Genomic DNA, 21,372 nt, shown 5'->3' on the forward strand with positions numbered 1-21,372 from the left:
TCATGCCATTTTCCTCTATTATCAACAATATCAGTTCACTACAATGTGGCAGCACTGCAGAAATGCAATCAGTTCACATAGCTCTCTAGGAAACCAGTTCAATACTTTGTCATGCCATTTTCCTCTATTATCAACAATATCACTAACTTTGAAATCATGGAGCTCCTTTGGTATGACTTATACTAACTCATCAATGCAAAAAGTCTGATCAATCCACTTAGCTTGCCAAGCCGTCGTGCTCGTACCATCCTCTTCGGTTGTGGAAAAATTTAGCTCTATTTCCATTCCACTTAAAATTGGACTTGACACTAGTAATGGCAGCTATCATAATATTCAAAATAGTATTCAGAAAGAATACCTGTTTCATGAAGAATCTTATCAATAAACTCCAAATCTAACATATCATAGACTTTTGTGAGATCAATTTTAGTCGCAAAATATCCCTTCTTTCCATGCATTCGAAGCATGCTATGAATCATCTCCTAAACCACCACAATGTTTTCATAAATATTTTGTCCCACAACAATTGTCATGTTAACATTGTAAGCCCACATAAGGACAAGATCAAAGGTGGAGCAATCACTAACATTGTAGTTGGACATATTAGCCACAAAATTAAAAAGATTTTGTTAAAAGACATATTAGTCAATTTAGCTTCCGAACTCAAGATGATACTATGATGAATTGATGATGGATGTTGATAGGCTTCTTTGTCTACCAACATATATTTAACATGATAAAGAAGTTTTAGAAATAAATTAAGTTTAACTAATTATCCTAATAATAATTTTTTTGAATACTAGTAATATAATGGTTTTTCTAAAATACTAGTAATATAAAGGTTTTTTCCCTTTGAAATAAAAATTTCATTACACCAAAATATTCGTCGAGTAAGTATCCTTCCCGTTTCTTAAAAGAAATTGAAAATTTCATTACTATATTTTTAGAGTTTTATGTATATAAAATCAAATAAATATTAATTATATATCACATATCTTAAATATGTGAATTTTTTATACACAAAATTATAATAATAAAAAGAATGGAAAAACAAACAAATGGAGAAGATCTTAATCCAAATTACTGACACAATTTTTCGTTTTTTTACCTAATTTTCATACACGCGAAATATGAACGGACAACAACGAGGAGACTTCATTCCGTCCAAATAAAAAAATGTAGAGACTCTTTTTATTTATTTGCAAAGATATAAATTTATTTTAGGGAATCAAGATACATATAATCCTACACATTCACCCGCCATGTGTTTGTTTTAGATGAAGTAGAAAAGAGAGAACTTAAAAAAAAATGTTTCATTACTGATTTATTAAAGAATAGAAAAGAAAGAATAAAATTGTATGGACCCACCTACTATTTCTAATCTACTCTAACATGAAGAAAAAAAAAAAGAGAAATGATATTTATTTTATGAGAATTTCTTTTTCTTCCTTTTGAAATTCCTTTTTTATACTTAAAATTTTGAGATATATTTTCGAATGCACCATATATTGTTTTTTAGAGGTGTTTTCAAAAATATATCTTCGAGTTTAAGGTGTTTTCGGATATGCATTTCCCAAATATCTCAATATTTGGTCTTGAAATATTTCGGAAATGCAATTTCGAAATTATCTCCCGCACCATAATGTATGCATCAAAACACTAGAAAAATGTATTTTTTTTAATGTTATTTATGTTGATAATATTTTTATTTTAAAATTATAATAATTTTAATTTAAAGTACAATAATTTTTTTAAGAGAATATATGAAAAATTGAGCTATATAATATTGATGTTAACATTTCATTAATATATGTTATTAACAGCAAATTATATTTTTGAATTAATGAATGAATTTTATTTTATTTTTAAATGAGAACAAATAATATTAAATACAACAAAATATATTATTTATTCAAATATTTTTATAAATGGGAAAATTGTATTTATGATACATATATAAATCAAAATTTATCTTTCTTTAAAAAAAAATTGTAAAGCAATTTTGTTTTTAATTTTTATATTATTATTATTATATTTTAAAAACAGATGCGCGTAACACATCAGTGTCGTCCGTGCAAACACTCGAATACTTATAGGATACGCCCATATTGTATTGATATTAAGCTATTGAGTTAAATATTTAACAATAACATAAACAAGTTTATTATTGATTTAAATTTATTATTATAAATAATTTCAAAACAATAATATTTATATATAGGAATAATTATACTGTTGATTCAATTTTTTTATATATGAAAGAAATTATTAAAACTGATTTATTATCTTTTTCAAAACTATTTTGATTAAACAATTTTGTCCTTTTTCATTTAATTTTGACATTTTTATTACATATTTGAAAACAACTGCACGTAACACACCAGTATCCGTGCACAACAATACCATGTGAACACACGGATAATTATATTTTCTCTCACACAAATAAACGTAAAATAATATATTGTTGATCTAAATATTTTTAAACGGTATTATTTTAATAAATGACAATAACTAAAGAAAAACAAAAATAATGTCAAAACAAAAAAAAAATTCAAATACGGAAAAAATACTATTGATTAAAGTATTTTTATATACAGAAAAAATTTTAGGCACCAATTTATTCCCTTTTAAAATAATAAATTCTTTTGCTTAAACAATTTTATCTTTTATTTATTTCATATTTATTATCTCTTAAAAATAAATGTGTGTAACACATTAGTACCTGTGCAAACACACAGGTACTGATATAGTACACGCATATGATACTGATATTAAGTTATTGATTTTAATATTGAATGATGACGAAAAAAATATTTACTATTGATTCAAATACTTCTATAATTAATTTCAAAACTAAAATATTTATATATAGCAATAATTATACAATTAATTCAAATATTTGTATATATGAAAAAAATTATAAGAACCGATTTAATATCTCTTTTAAAATTATTTTTAATTTAAGATATAATTTAATCATTTCACTTATATATGTTTTTAATGATAAATATCATTTTTAAATAAATGAGTAAATTGAAACAAGTTTTTTTATCTAAATATTTTTTCTAAACTCTATTGGTAAAACAGTTTTATTTTTATTTTTTACATTTTTATTATATTTTGAAAACAAAAACGTGTATCACACTAGTACGCACCACATTTTGTTTTTAGAGGTGTATTCGGAGGTATTTCTTTAAATTTACCAACACTGTCTTTGGTAATCTGTTTATTTTCTTGTTCAACATTGTTTAGATTTCAATGAGGGTTAAATATATTCTTAATATTTCCTGTAAAGTTTACATTTTTGTTTTGGTTTTAGCCGTTGTAACCCATTGTTTGTTCCTAAAAATTACAAAGCTTTTGGATGAAGATTTTTTGTGAATAGACTTCCGTTAAAGGACTTACTTTTGGTTAGAGGTATAACATTGTCTTTGGATAATATAAAGTGTGTATTTTGCGGCATTGATCCAAAAAGTCAGGATCACTCTTTTTTGAAGTGCAAGGCGGTGGAGGCGGTGCAGAGGGAGATTTCTATATGGATTGGTAAGCCATGGTGGATTTTGGAAAAAGAGTGTTTATCGTGTTTCATGGATTCATATTCTTTTTGTTAAAAAAAGAAAGTGAAAGAAGGTAAATTAGGAGTGGTGTGGTTAGCGATAGTGTGGATTATTTGGTTAAGTAGGAACGGAATTTGCTTTCGTAATGAGGTTTGAAATGTGAATAACTCGTTTAGAACATTAAATCCTTGAAAGTGATCTTTTATAGGAGAATTTAACAAAGATCCTTTGTTATTTCTTTTGTAATTTTAATTGGTCTATAATTTTTTTTTATTGACGAGTTAACCTCGTTTTATGTGTAATCAGATTTTGAGAACATTTAGTTCTCCGTTATATTAATATCTTGCTTTTATATATATATATATATATATATATATATATATATATATATATATATATATATATATATATATATATATATATATATATATATATATATATATAGGGAATGTATCAAGTAGGAGGGTTTTTAAATAAGAGATAAGAGGATTCAATGCTAACCATTGGATTAATCAAGAGAGAGAAATAATAATTATATTAATATTTTAATAAATAATTTAATTCTCTCTCTTGATTAATTTAATGGTTAGCATTAAATCCTCTTATCTCTTATTTAAAAACTCCTCCTACTTGATACATTCCCTATATATATATATATATATATATATATATATATATATATATATATATATATATATATATATATATATATAACTTTATCTTTTCAAAATTTTATACATTTTTTCTTTTTTTTTTCTCTAATATTTATTTATTTCTTACCTATTTCTTTATTCGCATACATTCTGTCACCTATTTCTCTCTTGTCACTTTCAACTACATCTCCTCACCTTATATACTACACTACACACACGACTCTCTTTTTAATTTTGAATCAAAATCTTTTCTACAAACAGTTAGACTTCATTGATTTGATAGAGAATGGCCAACAACTACAAGGGAGTTGCTATCGGAATTGACCTAGGCACGACGTACTCATGTGTTGGAGTGTGGCACGAACAAAACGATCGTGTTGAAATCATACACAATGATCAAGGAAACAAAACCACTCCTTCTTGTGTTGCTTTTACCAACACACAAAGATTGATCGGTGATGCTGCCAAAAATCAAGCTTCCTCCAACCCAACCAACACTGTCTTTGGTAATCCGTTTATTTTTCTTGTTCACCATTGTTTAGTTTTCAGTTAGGGTTAAATATATTCTTAATATTTCATGTAAAGTTTACATTTTTGTTTTGGTTTTATCCTTTGTAATTGTAACTCATTATTTGTTCCTAAAAGTTATAAAGTGGAATGCTTTTGAAATTTGTAGGATTGAAGAGTGAGTACCCCCAATATTGTTATAAAGTTTTAGTTTTAGTTTATATTGATGGAATGTGGTGGATAGGGCTGTTAAGAAAATCATGAACCGAACGAAACCACCGAACCGAAAATAACCAAACCGTTAGGTAACTGTTTGGTTATTGAACCAAACCATATTGCACAAACAGTTTCAGAAAAAAACCTGAAACCAAACCAAACCGAGACCGAAAATGAAAAATATAAGTTTTTTAATTTAAAAAAAAATATTAAAAATAGCTTAACGGTTTGGTTTGGGAAAAATTAACGGTTCAATACGATTTGGAATTTCGAAACGGTATAAAACCAATGAAGTTGAGTAGAGTGGTATAGGATGGAATGAATAAAATCGGATAGAGTGGAACAAAATGAAGTGGCATATATTTCATTTCATCACTTACCATCATTTTCATTACCTTCGGATTTGGACGGAATGAGAAAATTACTTTGTTCCATCCTAAAATATCCAAACAATGGAAAGAAGTTTCTAGTCTGCTCAGTTTCATTATGCTCAATTCCACTCCCTTTGTATTAAGATATCCAAACATAGCTTTAGAACCATATTTAACTCTTTTAGTTATTACTATAATTGAGATTTTTTGCTGTGATGTTCTTACATTAGAACAAAACATTTTATTTCAGTAATTTAAATTTTGCAGATTCAAAGAGGTTGATTGGAAGGAAGTATAGTGATTCTGTTGTTCAAAATGATATTCTGTTGTGGCCATTCAAGGTAAAAGCTGATGCTAATGATAAGCCCATGATTGTTGTGACGTTCAAAGGAGAAGAGAGACACTTTTTTGCTGAAGAAATATCATCTGTGATTCTCTCAAAGATGCGGGAGATTGCAGGGATATTTTTGGAGTCATCTGTTAAAAATGCAGTGATTACTGTACCTGCTTATTTCAATGATTCACAGCGAAGAGCCACCAAAGATGCTGCTGTCATTGCTGGCCTCAATGTGATAAGGATAATCAATGAACCAACTGCTGCTGCCCTTGCATATGGACTTCAAAAGAGAGCTAATTGTGTTCAGGAGAGAAATATTTTCATCTTTGATCTTGGTGGTGGAACTTTTGATGTGTCTCTTCTTACCTTGAAGAATAATGTCTTTAAAGTCAAGGCCACTGCCGGAGATACTCACCTTGGAGGAGAGGACTTTGATAATCGAATGGTGAATCATTTTGTGAATGAGTTGAAGAGGAAAAACAAAGTTGACATTAGTGGAAACTCAAAAGCCCTGAGGAAGCTGAGAACTGCTTGCGAGAGGGCAAAAAGGGCACTCTCTTACGACACTGAGGCCACAATTGACATCGATGGTATATGCCAGGGTACTGACTTGTGTTCATCAATCACCCGGGCCAAGTTTGAGCAACTCAACATGGACCTCTTTGAAAAATGTGTGGAGACTGTTAAGAATTGTTTTAGTGATGCAAAGATGGACAAAAATAGTATTGACGATGTTGTACTTGTTGGGGGCTCTTCTAGGATTCCCAAAGTGCAGAATCTATTGCAAAACTTTTTCAAGGGAAAGGATATCTTTAAGAGCATCAACCCTGACGAGGCTGTTGCGTATGGTGCTGCTGTCCAGGCTGCTTTGTTGAGTGGAGGCATTAAGACTGTTCCGAACTTGACGCTGCGAGATGTTATACCTCTCTCCCTTGGTACTTCAGTAAAAGGAGATATCATGGATATCTTGATTCCAAGGAACACTTCTTTTCCTGTCAAGAAGAGAAAAAGGTATGTTACTTGTTACGATAACCAAACCACTGTCTTGACTGAAGTTTATGAAGGTGAGAGATTAATAGCGAGTGAGAACAACTTGTTGGGATTTTTTAAAATCTCAGTTCCCCGTGCACCTCGAGGCCTTCCTGTCAAAGTACGTTTTGCAATAGATGCTGATGGTATTTTGAATGTGTCATGTGAGGAAGAAACCTCTGGAAATAAGAAAGATATTATGATAACTAATGAAAATGGAAGACTATCAACGGCTGAAATTAAGAGAATGATTCAAGAAGCTGAGGATTTCAAGGCTGAAGACATGAAGTTCAAGAAGAAAGTTAGCGCAGTAAATGCTTTGGATGATTATGTTTACAATGTCAAAAAAGTTATGAAGGATAAGAGTGTTAGTTATTTGCTTCCCACGGAAAGGGAAAATGAGATTACTTCTCTTATAACAAAATGTGAAAATTTGCTTGATGGTGACAAGAAGGAAGAAACCTATGTGTTTGTGGACATGTTGAAGGAGCTTGAGAGCATATCTGAATCTGCTTTTGGGCACAATAAAAAATGGCTAGGTTGATAAAATAAGTGGTTTGGATTTTAATTAGTTCTCCTAATTGTTTGCTCATTTGCTTTGTATCTGTCTTTAATTTTGAACCTGCTTTTATTTTGTTTCTTTGTATCTTTGACACGAGTGTTCTTGATCGACATGATGAGATTATGATTTGAGATATCATTCAATGTTTGTTGATAGGAATCATCCAAAGCTATACTTTCAGGTTAATCCATTTGGTTGAGTAGATATTCCATTCCTGATAAACTGCCTATACATGTTCATGTCAGTGCTCAGCAAATGATATAACAACAAAATTTAACTTTCATATTTTTGATATTTTTCGTTAGCAGTCTTGAAAAAATTGACTGTTCAAAGATTCTCTTTCTATTGTCTAAACTAACTATACAAGTATAATCATTATCAGTAGAAGAGAAACAATAATTAGTGTAATTTTTATTATACTAATTGTAGAAAAGTCACCATGAATATTCTATTTCTTACCTATTTCTTTCTTCTCAAACACTCTCTTATCTTTTTCACTCCTCTTACTTTCTTTTTACAATCAATCCCATTCTCAGCTTATATACTTTCATATTCCACATATTTATAACAATTAGTACCAGTACTACACTACACACACGCCTCTCTTCCAAATTTTGAATCAAAATTTACAAACATTTTGACTTCATTCATTTGATAGAGAATGGCTAAGAAATACGACGGAGTTGCGATCGGAATTGACCTTGGCGCCACCTACTCATGTGTTGGAGTGTCGCAAGATCAAAACAATCGAGTTGAAATCATTCAGAGTGATCAAGGAAACAAAACAACACCTTCTTGTGTTGCCAAAAATCAAACTTCCTCTAACCCTATCAACACTGTCTTTGGTAATCTGATTACTTAGTTATTAGGGTTTACTTTAGTATATTTTGCATATGCTTTTTTTTTAGCTCGTACTCTTACTACGTTAAATATATTTGCTATTATTATTGTTATTTTTTTAATGTACTATTTTTTACATTAGACAAGAAATTAAATATAACCATTAATTTTTTCAGATGCAAAGAGGTTGATTGCAAGAAAATTTGTATAAAATAGAATATAAATTTCATTTGCACCATGGAATATATATATATATATATATATATATATATATATAATCAAATTTAATTCATTTATAAACCTAAAAAAACTCCTACATTGCGAATAAAAACCTTAAATAATTAAATGTGAGTTGGGAAGCTTCTAATTGGTGTAGAATGCAATCATTATATTTGAATATTTTAAAGCTAAAAGAGCAAAATAAAATGGAGCAAAAGAGAATAAAGTAGAGCATAATAAAATATAGATATCATTATGTTGTTAGAAATAGGGATGGCACGAGGCCCGCATCCGCGGGGTCCACCCGCACCCGAACTCGAGTTGACTGGGTTGGAGTTCGGGTTCGGGTGCCACCCGATATTTTGGGTGCGGGTTTGGGTAGTGTGAAACCCGCACCCGAAATCCGAAATTACACCCGCTTATGGGTCTGTTTGGTAAAAATAGCGGTTGACTGATAAGCTAGCTGATAGCTTATAGCTTATGATTGATGGCTGATGACTGATGACTTATAGCTTATAGCGGATGGTTGAGACTGATAGCTTATAAGCTCATTGAAGTGTTTGGTAAAATTAGCGGTTCAATTAACTTATAAATGTAAAATGACATAAAAGATATTTAATATATAATTATTTTATTTTAAATTAAAATAAATTATAAGGGTTAAAAATGGATTTTAATTAAAATAATAAGGATAAAAAAGGAAGAAAAAGTAATAAGTTATAAGACATAAGATAAAACGCTATTTGAAATAGCGTTTGGAAAATAAAGTATAAGCTAGTAAAATAAGCTATAAGTTCGTGATGAAAAGACCGTTACCAAACGGGTCTAAATTATCATATAAGCTTATAAGACATAAGACATAAGCTATAAGCTCGAAAACATGTCTTACCAAACAGAGTCTATATATATATATATATATATATATATATATATATATATATATATATATATATATATATATATATATATATATATATATATATATAAATATATATTTATAAATATATAAAATATATTGTGGAAAATTGTAGAAATAATGTATTTTATGTATTTTGTTGCGGGTTTGGGTGAAAAAACCCGAACTCAACGGGTGTGAGCGTGGGTGTTAGTTTGTCACCCGAACAACATTTGGGTTTGGGTTCGGATGTCTATTTCGAGTGCGGGTTTGGGTAGTGTGAAATCTGCACCTGACCTGACCCGTTGCCAACCCTAGTTAGAAATTGTTTATTAAAATAACGGTTGACTTATAAGCTAGTTTACAACTTATAGCTTATAGTTTATGTCTGACAGCTGATGACTGATAGTTTATAGCTTATAATTGATGGTTCTGATAAGTTAATTGAAGTGTTTGTAAAACTAGCGGTTCAACTAACTTATAAATGTTAAATGACATAAAAAATATTTAATACATAATTATTTTATATTAAATTAAAATAAATTATAAAAATAAAAGCGGATTTTTATTAAAATAATAAGGATTAAAAAAAATGATAAGCTATAAACTAAAGCGCTATTTGAAATAGCGTCTGAAAATAAGCTATAAACTAGTAAAATAAACTATAAACTCGTGGTAAAATGACGGTTACCAAACAGGTTTAAAAAATCATTTGAGCTTATAAACTATAACCGATAAACTCATAAACCGGTCTTATCAAACAGACTCAGTATTTTACAATAGAATCGAGCAATTTTGTCATTCGATACAAATTAAAAAGTACAAAAATAAAAAGTGATAAAATAGGATGAAATGCATTATATTAAATGAGTTCGTTTTCACAATTTTTTTAATCAATCCAACCAATAAAACATAATCTTATTTGATTTTATTCTGCTCTATTCCATCATCATATTCTAAACAATCGAAGATAGCATAAATACTTTTTAGATTTATTACTGTTATTTTTAAAATCAAGTCCATAAATAATAATGATATTCTAAAAGTAGGCGTATTATATTTAAATGAACTAAAATCAAATTGGTTAACCATGATAAACTGAATTAAGCTGGCTGGCCGTAAATTGTGTTGAATTTTACTCATAATTTTAAAATTGAAAAAGTACTAATTACGACTCAATCAAAATACTTAGTTAATAAAGGCTTTCACTTCAAAGTTTCCATATATGTAGGCAATCCTAATATATTTCTTCACAATTTGAATTCAACTCAAATTTTCTGTACAAACTGTTTCATTAGCTTGAAAGAGAATGGCAAAAAAGTACGAAGGAGTTGCTATAGGAATTGACCTAGGCACTACTTACTCATGTGTTGGAGTATGGCAGGAGCAAAACAATCGTGTTGAGATTATACACAATGATCAAGGAAACAGAACAACACCTTCTTGTGTTGCTTTTACCAACACTCAAAGATTGACTGGTAATGCTGCCAAAAATCAAGCTTCCTCTAACCCAGCCAACACTGTCTTTGGTAATTCATTTATTATTCTGCTCCACCATTCTTTATTTTTTACTTATTAGGGTTTAGTATATTTTGCATATTCTTTTTTATATTAGGGTTAGATATATTTACTATTAGGGTTAAATATATTTTGTTGTTTTTTTGTTTTTTATTTTTATATTAGACCACAAATTAATTATCATTATTTTTTTAGATGCTAAGAGGTTGATTGGAAGGAAATATAGTGATTCTGTTATTCAAAATGATCTACAGTTGTGGCCCTTTAAGGTCATTGCCGGGGATGATGAGAGGCCGAAGATCGTTGTGAATTACAAGGGTGAAGAAAAGTACTTTGTTGCCGAGGAAATATCAGCCATGATTCTCTCAAAGATGCGAGAAATTGCTGGGGCATTTTTGGAGTCACCTGTTAAGAATGCAGTGATTACCGTACCTGCTTATTTTAATGATACACAGCGAAGAGCCACCAAGGATGCGGGTGATATTGCCGGCCTCAATGTGATACGGATAATCAACGAACCTACTGCTGCTGCCCTTGCATATGGCCTTCAAAAGAGAGCTAACTGTGTTGAAGAGAGAAATATTTTCATCTTTGATCTTGGTGGTGGAACATTTGATGTGTCTCTCGCTACGATTAAAAATAATGCCTTTGTAGTCAAGGCCACTGCCGGAGATACTCACCTTGGAGGAGAGGACTTTGATAATCGAATGGTGAATCATTTTGTGAATGAGTTGAAGAGGAAAAACAAAGTTGATATTAGTGGAAATTCAAAAGCCTTAAGGAGGTTGCGAACTGCGTGCGAGAGGGTAAAGAGGACACTTTCATATGATACTGAGGCCACAATTGACATAGATGCTTTATATCAAGGTATGGACTTCTGTTCATCAATTACTCGGGCCAAGTTTGAGCAACTGAACATGGACCTCTTTGAAAAGTGTATGGAGACTGTTAAGAGTTGTTTTAGTGATGCTAAGATGGACAAAAATAGCATTGATGATGTTGTACTTGTTGGTGGCTCTTCTAGGATTCCCAAAGTGCAGAATCTATTGCAAAGCTTTTTCATAGGTAAGGATATTTTTAAAAGCATCAACCCTGATGAGGCTGTTGCTTATGGTGCTGCTGTCCAGGCTGCTTTGTTGAGTGGAGGCATTAAGACTGTTCCGAATTTGACGCTGCAAGATGTTATACCTCTGTCTCTTGGTACTTCAATACATGGAGATATCATGGATATCGTGATACCAAGGAACACTTCCTTTCCTGTCAAGAAGACAAAACAGTATGTTACTTGTAAAGATAACCAAACTTCTGTCCTGAATGAAGTTTATGAGGGTGAGAGATTAATAGCCAGTGAGAACAAGTTGTTGGGTTTTTTTAGGATCTCCGTTCCTCCTGCACCTCGAGGCCTTCCTCACAAAGTATGTTTTGCAATAGATGCTGATGGTATTTTGAATGTCTCGTGTGAGGATGTAACGTCTGGGAATAAGAAAGATATTACGATAACTAATGAAAACGGAAGACTATCAACGGATGAAATTCGGAGAATGATTCAAGAAGCTGAGGACTTCAAGGCTGAAGACATGAAGTTCAAGAAGAAAGTTGAGGCAATAAATGCTTTGGATGACTATGTTTACAACGTGAAAAAAGTTATGAAGGATAAGAGTTTTTTGATTTCCACAGAAAGGGAAAATGAGATCACTTCTGTGATAACAAAATGTGAAAATTTGCTTGATGGTGACAAGAAGGAAGAAACATATGTGTTTGTGGACATATTGAAGGAGCTTGAGAGCATCTCTGAATCTGCTTTTGGGCACATTAAAAAATGGGTAGGTTGATAAAAGTAACTGATTTAGATTTTAATTAGTTCTCCTAATTGTTTTCTTATTTGCTTTGTATCTTGTCTTTTATTGTGGAGCTGCTTTTATTTTGTTTCGTGATTGCATATTTTGACAGTTGACTATGTTATATATCTCTTGTTATTGATATGATATTCAGTTGAGATTTCATATTTTTGATATTTTTCTATTGCACTCTTGGAATTTCGATTTTGTATATGGTCCTGCCCAATGAGTACTCAATTTGAGCTTATACTTTAATATTTAGTTTATATATATATATATATATATATATATATATATATATATATATATATATATATATATATATATATATATATATATATATATATATATATATATATATATATATATATATATATATATATATATATATATATATATATATATAATCCAATTATTCGGTGTTGTGTTATATTTTAATATTAAAATCAAAAGGGTTTAATTGAAAACATTATTTATTTATATTTACGTATACAAGTTAATATTTATAAATCAACTACTTCAAAAATTAAATTAAATTAATTTTAAGATTACTCATGATTTTTCTCTATCTCATAGATTTACTATATTTTTTAATTTGTGTAAAATTGATAAAATGACTTATAATCTATCACGAAAATAAATAACATTAATAAATTAAGAAATTGACTTAACTTTATATTTTAGATTAAGGGGACAACTTCTCTACCCATCACAAAAAGTTGGGTAGTGTACATTCAACCAATTATATGATGCCATCTAATTTTAACACAATTAATTATTTATTAAATATTACAATTGATTGTTGTTTTCAAGACATTTTACCTAGGAGGTAATCTTACCCAACTTTTTGAGTTGGGTAGATAAGAATTCACCTTAGATTAATAATAAGTGTAAAGCGTTTCAATTTTTGTCTAACAAATTTGAGATTTATATGATAACCACTTTAGTTTACACTCTAAAGACTATGAAGTAACCGCAAAATATTTTTTTTATATTTTAATTTTTCATTGGTCAAAGGGTCCAATGAAATTGGTTCAATATAAATGTCCAATCTAAAACTTGACTCATTCAAACTAATAGACATTGCGTCCATCTCTTTCATTTGATTTTATTCAACGGTTTTCTTAAGGAGTGTCGTGTTCACTGAGTGCAGTCATAATAATCGTTGATCATATTTAAGCATGACTTCACATAACATCAAGATACACACTTGCAAAATCCTTCTCCCTAACTTTATTAACGAGAGTTTTGGAGTGATAATCTTGCATGTACACCTTCTTTCTATCAACTAAAGACTTCCACCACCATGCAAAGGCCATCCATGGCAGACTTCTCCAACCTACCATTAATTTCATGTTCTGCACTTGAAAATTGTCTCTTGATTCTCACGAAACTTCATGTCGGACCTCTGATACCCTCTGTTGTAACATTGCAATTGATCATGTTAATTGATTTGATCATCATTAACTTCTATAATTGTCAACAACGATAGCTTCCAAAGTAACTCGATTCGTCGGTCATCGCAATGTCGTCCCTACGACCAATGTTGTCACACTAGTCCTTGCACTCACATCCGAAGAGCCACTTCCTGCTAACGCGGGTGGTCCGGTCCTAAAGACTTTTCTGAACGTTTCTTTTATCTAGATCTTGACCTTTGTATCGGTTGGATGGGAAACTTTTTAGGTCCTATCTCCACTCGATTATTTAAAAAACTACTCTAAGGCAAAACATCAAAACAACCTCTATCTTTATCACAATTGATATGCTCGGAGCAATAAAATGTCTATAAACATCCAACAACTCCATGCCAAGCTCAAGATGCAAGGCGCTAACATGCTCATGACAAGCATCAATTGAAGGCAAATCACAATTAAAAAATGCATCGAAAAACACAAAAATTTCCTTAAGTTGATCCTTACGAATGGACATGAACAGGGCTGGAATGGTTACATCTTGTGCCAATTAACTATTGATGCAGAATTGAGAGAATGATAATGAGTGAGAAATGAATAATAACACCTCTACTTAGTCTTCATGAACAGAGTGTCTTCAATCGCTATGCTAGTTGTTCTGAATGAAGAATTTAAAAGAGAGAGAGAGAGAGAGAGAGGGAGAGAGAGAGAGAGAGAGAGAGAGAGTACAACTAGAGTTTCACAAATTGAATTCGGTCAAGCATATAATACTTCAATACAAGAGTTCTATTTGCAAGCTGAACAAGTCCACCAAGAACATCATACCTTACTATGTATTGTATTTAACTTAAGTGCGTTATACCTTATGGTGTTCCGTGTTTTACTTAAGTACATTGTACCTTATGATGTTCCTTATTTCACTTAAGAACACCATATCATATAATGTTTCATATTTCACTTAAGCACATCATACCTTATAGTGTATTGTGTTTCTCTAATTAACATTACTGCATTGCAACATCATACAATTGAATAAGCTTCACTTATTTATCTTATCTCATCATTTTGTCCTTATGTGTGCGACCATGTAGGTTCTTGTGACGTTGACAATTATATCATATCACACATTAAATATAATATACAGTGAGCGGCTACCCAAGTCACGAAATAGACATGTGATATAACAAAACCTTTATGTGTACAATTGCCCTTTTTCCATCATGTCTATATTAAACAAAAAACATAGACCGTATGACCCTTGTCCAATTCAATATTAGACCATTAGACATTTATTTGGTTACACACGATGGGAAAGTTCCACCTAAGTCACTCATGTCCCTCAACATGATTTATGGAGTACTCATCAACCATCTTTATGGTCATCCTGTTACAGAAAATGTCTGGTCAACAATAAAATATTAGACTCCACATATAGGGTCTACATTGGCTTCAGGTGGAAGGATGATATACACCACTATTACCACGAGAACAACTTGAGAAACTGGCATAACATTATATGTATTATTCTCATGGAGGTTCAATTCAGTATAAATATTACTTCTAATATTTATATATATGTGAGGACTTGGTAACTCAACATCCATAAACCATGAGATGTGATCACCAGTCTATCCATATAATAGTTTCAATGCTTTAATAATATCTCTTTTTAGAATAAATCTTGAGTATAGATACTTTACGAATAATCCTTACGTTTAATGAGATATCATGATTAAGTCACACTCAATATTTCATTAATTGAACTATCTATTCTATAAACTTTATTACTTTGGAAAAACAAACATAATGAAGAATTTCCTTATTACTAGTAATAGATAATTCAATATAACTACCAAGTTCTAATAAAACCATTGGACATTAAGGTTTACACCAGCATCTATAGTAGGGTGCAACAACCAAACAAGAGTTTCCTCAACGAAAGACTTCTATGTATAGTAAAAAACCACCAAAGTGCACCATCACGAGTTGATACTTATCTGGAAGTACTACAACGTGGTAACCATGAGATCACACCTGAGGCCATTCTTGGTGACACTGAATCACAACAAATTAGGATCCTTAAGACAGTAGATAGGTAAATAACGTTACATAAAAGGTACAACATCTTACCCTCTCCAGATTTCTTGAGTTACTACACATGGATCTAATGAGATCCATGCAAGTAAAAAAAAGGGTGGAATAAGATATGTATTTGTGTGTGTTGATGACTTCTCAAGGTACACTTGGGGTTTATTTTCTTCGAGAAAAATTTGATGCTTTCATAATGTTTTAAATTATACACCAACGATTGCAATGTCAGAAAGGGAAATAAATTGGAAAGACAGTTTGAATTCGTAGTGATCATGGAAGGGAATTGAGTACTATAGTTTCTTTGAATTTAGCTTCTCTGAAGGAATTTCTCACGAGTTCTCTGCCTCCACCACTCCTCAATAAAATGGAGTTGTTGAACATAAGAATTGAACACTTCAAGATATATCTAGTGTCATGCTTCATGCAAAAAATCTTCTTTATCATTTATGGGTAGAAGCCATGAAAACAACACGTCACATTCACAACCTAGTAACTATGCTACTAGGAGCCAAAGTTTATCAATATGAATTGTTGAAAGGAAGAAAGCCAAATGTTAAGTATATTCATGTATTTAGTAGCAATTGTTGCATTTTTGTTGATGGAGAGCAAAGACGCAAGTTGGATCCTAAAAGTGATGAGTGAATTTTCTTGGGATACTCTATTAATAGTAGGGCATACCCAGTGTACAATAATTGCACTAAGTCTATGACGGAGTCTATGAGTGTGGTCGTAGATGAAAGAGAACATGATGAAGTTAGTGAAGAAGAAGAGGGAATTACTAGTTCTGAGCAAAATATAACACCAGATATCCCTAGCAAAGGTATCAAAACCATTCTAATGCCCGAAGATGAAGACTCAGAAGATGTAGAAGCCGAGGTTCCTACTAACAAAGGACCATCCACAAGAATTCAGAAGTATCATCTAATAGAAATTGTGATTAGCATCTCAATGAAAGAATCATCACCAAATACAAAGAAATAATTACTAACATATGTTTATCTCCAAAATTGAACCCAAGAATGTCAAAGAAGCATTAAAGGATGAATATCAGGTAAATGCAATGCCAGAAGAAATTGTTCGATTTCAAAGAAACAAAGTTTGGGAGTTGATACCCAGACCCAACTCCGCCAACATTAATGGAACCAAGTGGATCTATAAAAATAAGTTAGATAAAAATGGTATTGATACAAAAGGCTTATCTAGTAGCTCAAGGGCACACTCAAATATATGGAGTAGATTTTGATGAAACCTTTGCTCATGTTGCCTGCTTAGAAGCTATAAGATTATTACTAAGAATATCATGCCTTCTGAAATTCAAGGTATCTGATGGATGTTAACAGTTATTTTCTTAATGGAGTTTAGAATGAAGAAGTATATGTTTAATAACCCAAAGGGTTCATTAATCCTAGTTCACCAGATCATGTCTGAAAACTTAAGAAGACCCTTTATGGGTTGAAACAAGCTCCAGATTGAGGAATTGACAACAATTTATTTGTCAATGAATAAGAAGGAAAACTCATTATAGCTCAAATCAATATGTACAATATAGTGCTTGGTGGGATGTCAAGAAGGATGGTAGAATATTTTATCTACTCCCTACGTCTCATAATAAGTGTCTCATTTGAGCTCTGCACGGTTTTTAAGAAAATGATTAGATGTGTTGATTTTAATGATAAAATTAGTATCATTTACTAAAATACCCTTATTTATTATAGGTAGTGGAGTAGTTGAAAAATGTGAAAGTTAATAAATAGGGGTATAGTAGTAGAAAAAATAATAAATGTTGTATTGGTATTCTAAAGAGACATTTATTTTGAGACATAGAAAAAGTGCAAATGAGACACTTATTATGAGACGGAGGGAGTAACAAATACAATCAGAGTTTGAAATGAGATTGGTAGGTGAACTTACCTACTTATTTGGTTTCCAAGTTAACCAAATAAAAGATGACATCTTTCTATCCTAAAAAAAATATGCTAAAGAAGTTTTGTCTTGATAATGCAAGGCACAAATGCACTCTTGCTGCCACAAATGTTAAACTCACTAAAGATGATCAAAGAGTGAATGTGAATCAAAGCATCTATTGAAGTACGACTGTTATATCTCACTTCTAGTTGCCTAGACACCACTTTCTCTATTGTTTGCATGCTTTTTTATCAAGCTAATCGCAAAGTGAGTCATCTCATGCAAGTAAAAAAGATCATAAAATACATAAATATAACTTATGATTATAGGATCATGTACTCCTATGATACCAACTCTATTCTAGTAGGATATTTTGATACTGATAGAGCAGTTACTGCCAAAGATAAAAACATCACCTTAGGTGGATGTTTCTTTTTAGGAAACAACCTCATTTTCTGATTCAACAAAAGCTGAATAGCGTCTCCTTGTCCACCGTTAAAGTTTAATACATTATTGACGGAAGCAGTTGTACCCATCGCTTATTGATGTAGATGTTGAAAGAGTAAGATGTCACATAAGATGTTATAACATTATACTAGGACAACATGAGTGCCATAAACATTTCCAAGAATTCAATTCAGCATAGTCGTACCAAACATATTGATATACAACATCATATTATTCAAGAACTTATGGAAGATAAGATTATTACTCTGGATCATGTGTCAACTGAAAAAATAGCTAGCTGACGTTTTTTTACAAAGGCCTTAGATTCTTCAAATTTTGAAACATTAAGGAATTCCCTAGGTCTATGCATAATTGACAATCTATAGCAATTAATGCTATGGTGACAAGAGAGTAATTGGGTCGAAATGTTTTATCTAAATTCCACCAATTTCAAGAAACATGCCCTGAAACTCGTCTTTACCAATGAAAAGGCTAAACTGCTTCATATTAAAAAAAGTTCACTAATGTTATTCATTCGCGCTTCATATGTTTCCATCACTCGTCATTGTTTATGCTCTCTCGACTCATCTCTCTAATCCTAATACCGTGTATTCATCTACTACCAAGATCACTCGCGAAAATGGTAAGAACTAGGCAAGGTACCAATACCTCAATAAAGGATAAGAAAAGTATTGAGAAAGAAAAGAAAAATTCCTTGGAGGATAATTTTGTTGTAAAAATGCATGGTGTGAAGATGAAATGAGTGGTTATTAGATAGAAGGTTGATGGTCTAGCCAGAGGTCATCCCACCATTGAACCACCGAGGTTCATAAAAAGAAGTTGAAAAATATTGGTGATCGTGGTTTTAACGTCCCTTTAGCAATGTCTTACCTAATTGGAAAAGGAAGAGATGGTGTTCATACTGCTCCAATAAACTTCAAGGAATTCACCAATGCTCAAGTGAATGTCACAACTCAACCTTCGAAGGAGGTTCCTGAGATTACTCCTCTACAAGTCATCTTTCATGAGACTGTAAAAGGTAAACATTCAAATCTTCCAATACATCTAATGTAAATGTTTATGCTAGTATGCCAATTACTAAAGCTGCATCTTTAACTTTGTGTAAAATAGTAGTTGTCTTGGTAGGGAGTGAGAGAAGTCCATTGTTTACCAAAACACAACAAGAGAGGAAAATACATGAAGATTGAGGGTGGAAGCATTGCCGAAGGATTTGATAAGGGTTAAATATGTTTTTCGTCCCTATAAATAAACCAATATTTAATTTTAGTCCCTAAAAAATTTTTCTTCAATGAATGGTCCTTCTAAAATTTTTTTCATGCATTTTTAGTCCCTCCTATTTTTTTAAATTTTTAAAAACTATTTAATTACTATTTAATTTTTAAATTTTTGAATAACTTTTTTATACACGTTTAGAATACTGTGAAATATTTATGTTAAGAGTCCCACATCGAACAATATATGGCCTGAACATGTCCTTATAAGTGGGGGCAATCCTCATCCTTCAAGTCGGTTTTGTAGGGTTGAGTTAGGCCCAACTGCATTTCATAACATGGTATCAAGAGCCTCGTTTAAGATCCGGTGGGTCACCTTCTATGGTTTCTGCTATCGAGCCACCCGCCATTTATTTCCACGCTTTAGTTGTCTAGTCCTGAGCGTGAGGGAGTGTGTTAAGAGTCCCACATCAGACAATATATGGCCTGAATATGTCCTTATAAGTGGGGGCAATCCTCACCCTACAAGCCGGTTTTGTAAGGTTGAGTTAGGCCCAATTACATTTCATAACAATTTATTTACCAAATTTTAGAGTTTTTTAAAATGACAAGAATTAAATATGAATTTTTTAAATTTCAAAAAAATAATGATAAAAGTAGTGAAAATCTCGACTTAAAAATCAAATTTTGAGTTATTTTTTTTCAAGAAACTTTTTAAAACATTCTTAACATGTCTCCAAAAGAATCATTCAAAAATACACATTGGTTTAACAGTAGGGACTAATACTACGTGCATAATAGTTTTGTTGGGACCAAAACATGTCATTTGTTTTTATAGGGACCAAAACATGTCATTTGTTTTTATAGGGACCAAAAACAAATTTTGTTATTTTATAGGGACCAAAAACATATTTAACCCATTTGATAATATATGCTTTTCAATGTCTTTCTTCTAGGACTGAATTTTAAAGTTACGATGAGTATATGTAGCTAATATCTCTTATTTTGGGGGTCAGAAGTACTTCTCCTAATGCTCATGTACTTATTAGGATCATGGTATTCTATGTAATTCTTATTATTCTTTGATATTGATGAATTCTTTGTCTTAACGTTTGTTTTGGATTAACTACCTAAACCATGTTTTCAAGGAATGACATGATATTCTAAAGGTATTGGTCATTACTATATGTAATATTTTCATCTACTGGATATGCTAAATTCTAGAATTGGATTTAGGTTTAGTACCCATGTGAACTATCAAATTTTAATGTCATCGTATTAGCTAATAGGCTGAGAGATCGTCTATTAGGTAATATGATTGATCTCACGTCGTTAAATGAGACATGAGTTGCAATGAGAGCAATGTATGGTAATATTAATAACTTATTAGAATTGCATGTTACTAATCAATGATATTACATGAGAATAGGTTGATTAAATCTAACTCCAAAAAGTTTACGATAAGTTGGTTGCGTATCATTCTTAGGGAGTGTAAGATATATCATAGAGGAGATTCATTTGTTGTTAATGTTTGTGAAGCTTTTGAGTTGAAGATCAAGATTGGTATTGTGTAGTGTTGCCAGGATTGACAGTCAAACAGGAGAAAAAAAGGATTTCTTCTCCATTAAAGACTTTGGTAGAAATGAGTAAAGGTTGTTGCGAAACAAAGTTGCAAGTTTCGGGTCCTTTTAGATAGGTGAAGAGCTTAGGAAAACTTGTAGGGTCGAGTAAAAATTGATGTGG

At 31.3% G+C, this 21,372-nt stretch overlaps 2 protein-coding genes across 2 annotated transcripts; both read left to right on the top strand.

The window, feature by feature from the left end:
* The first annotated feature begins 4,496 nt into the window (after window positions 1–4,496).
* LOC131613414 (heat shock cognate 70 kDa protein-like) lies at window positions 4,497–7,214 on the top strand. Its single transcript, XM_058885087.1, has 2 exons — window positions 4,497–4,716; window positions 5,572–7,214. Exons 1-2 carry the CDS (start codon window positions 4,497–4,499, stop codon window positions 7,212–7,214), a joined length of 1,863 nt encoding a protein of 620 aa, XP_058741070.1.
* A 3,281-nt stretch (window positions 7,215–10,495) lies between these two features.
* On the top strand, window positions 10,496–17,799 carry LOC131611366 (heat shock 70 kDa protein 4-like). The gene is made up of 3 exons (XM_058883406.1): window positions 10,496–10,715; window positions 10,900–12,503; window positions 17,773–17,799. Exons 1-3 carry the CDS (start codon window positions 10,496–10,498, stop codon window positions 17,797–17,799), a joined length of 1,851 nt encoding a protein of 616 aa, XP_058739389.1.
* Window positions 17,800–21,372: the final 3,573 nt, after the last annotated feature.

Source organism: Vicia villosa, linkage group LG6 (genome assembly GCF_029867415.1).
Source record: "Vicia villosa cultivar HV-30 ecotype Madison, WI linkage group LG6, Vvil1.0, whole genome shotgun sequence".
Classification (NCBI taxonomy): Eukaryota; Viridiplantae; Streptophyta; class Magnoliopsida; order Fabales; family Fabaceae; genus Vicia; species Vicia villosa.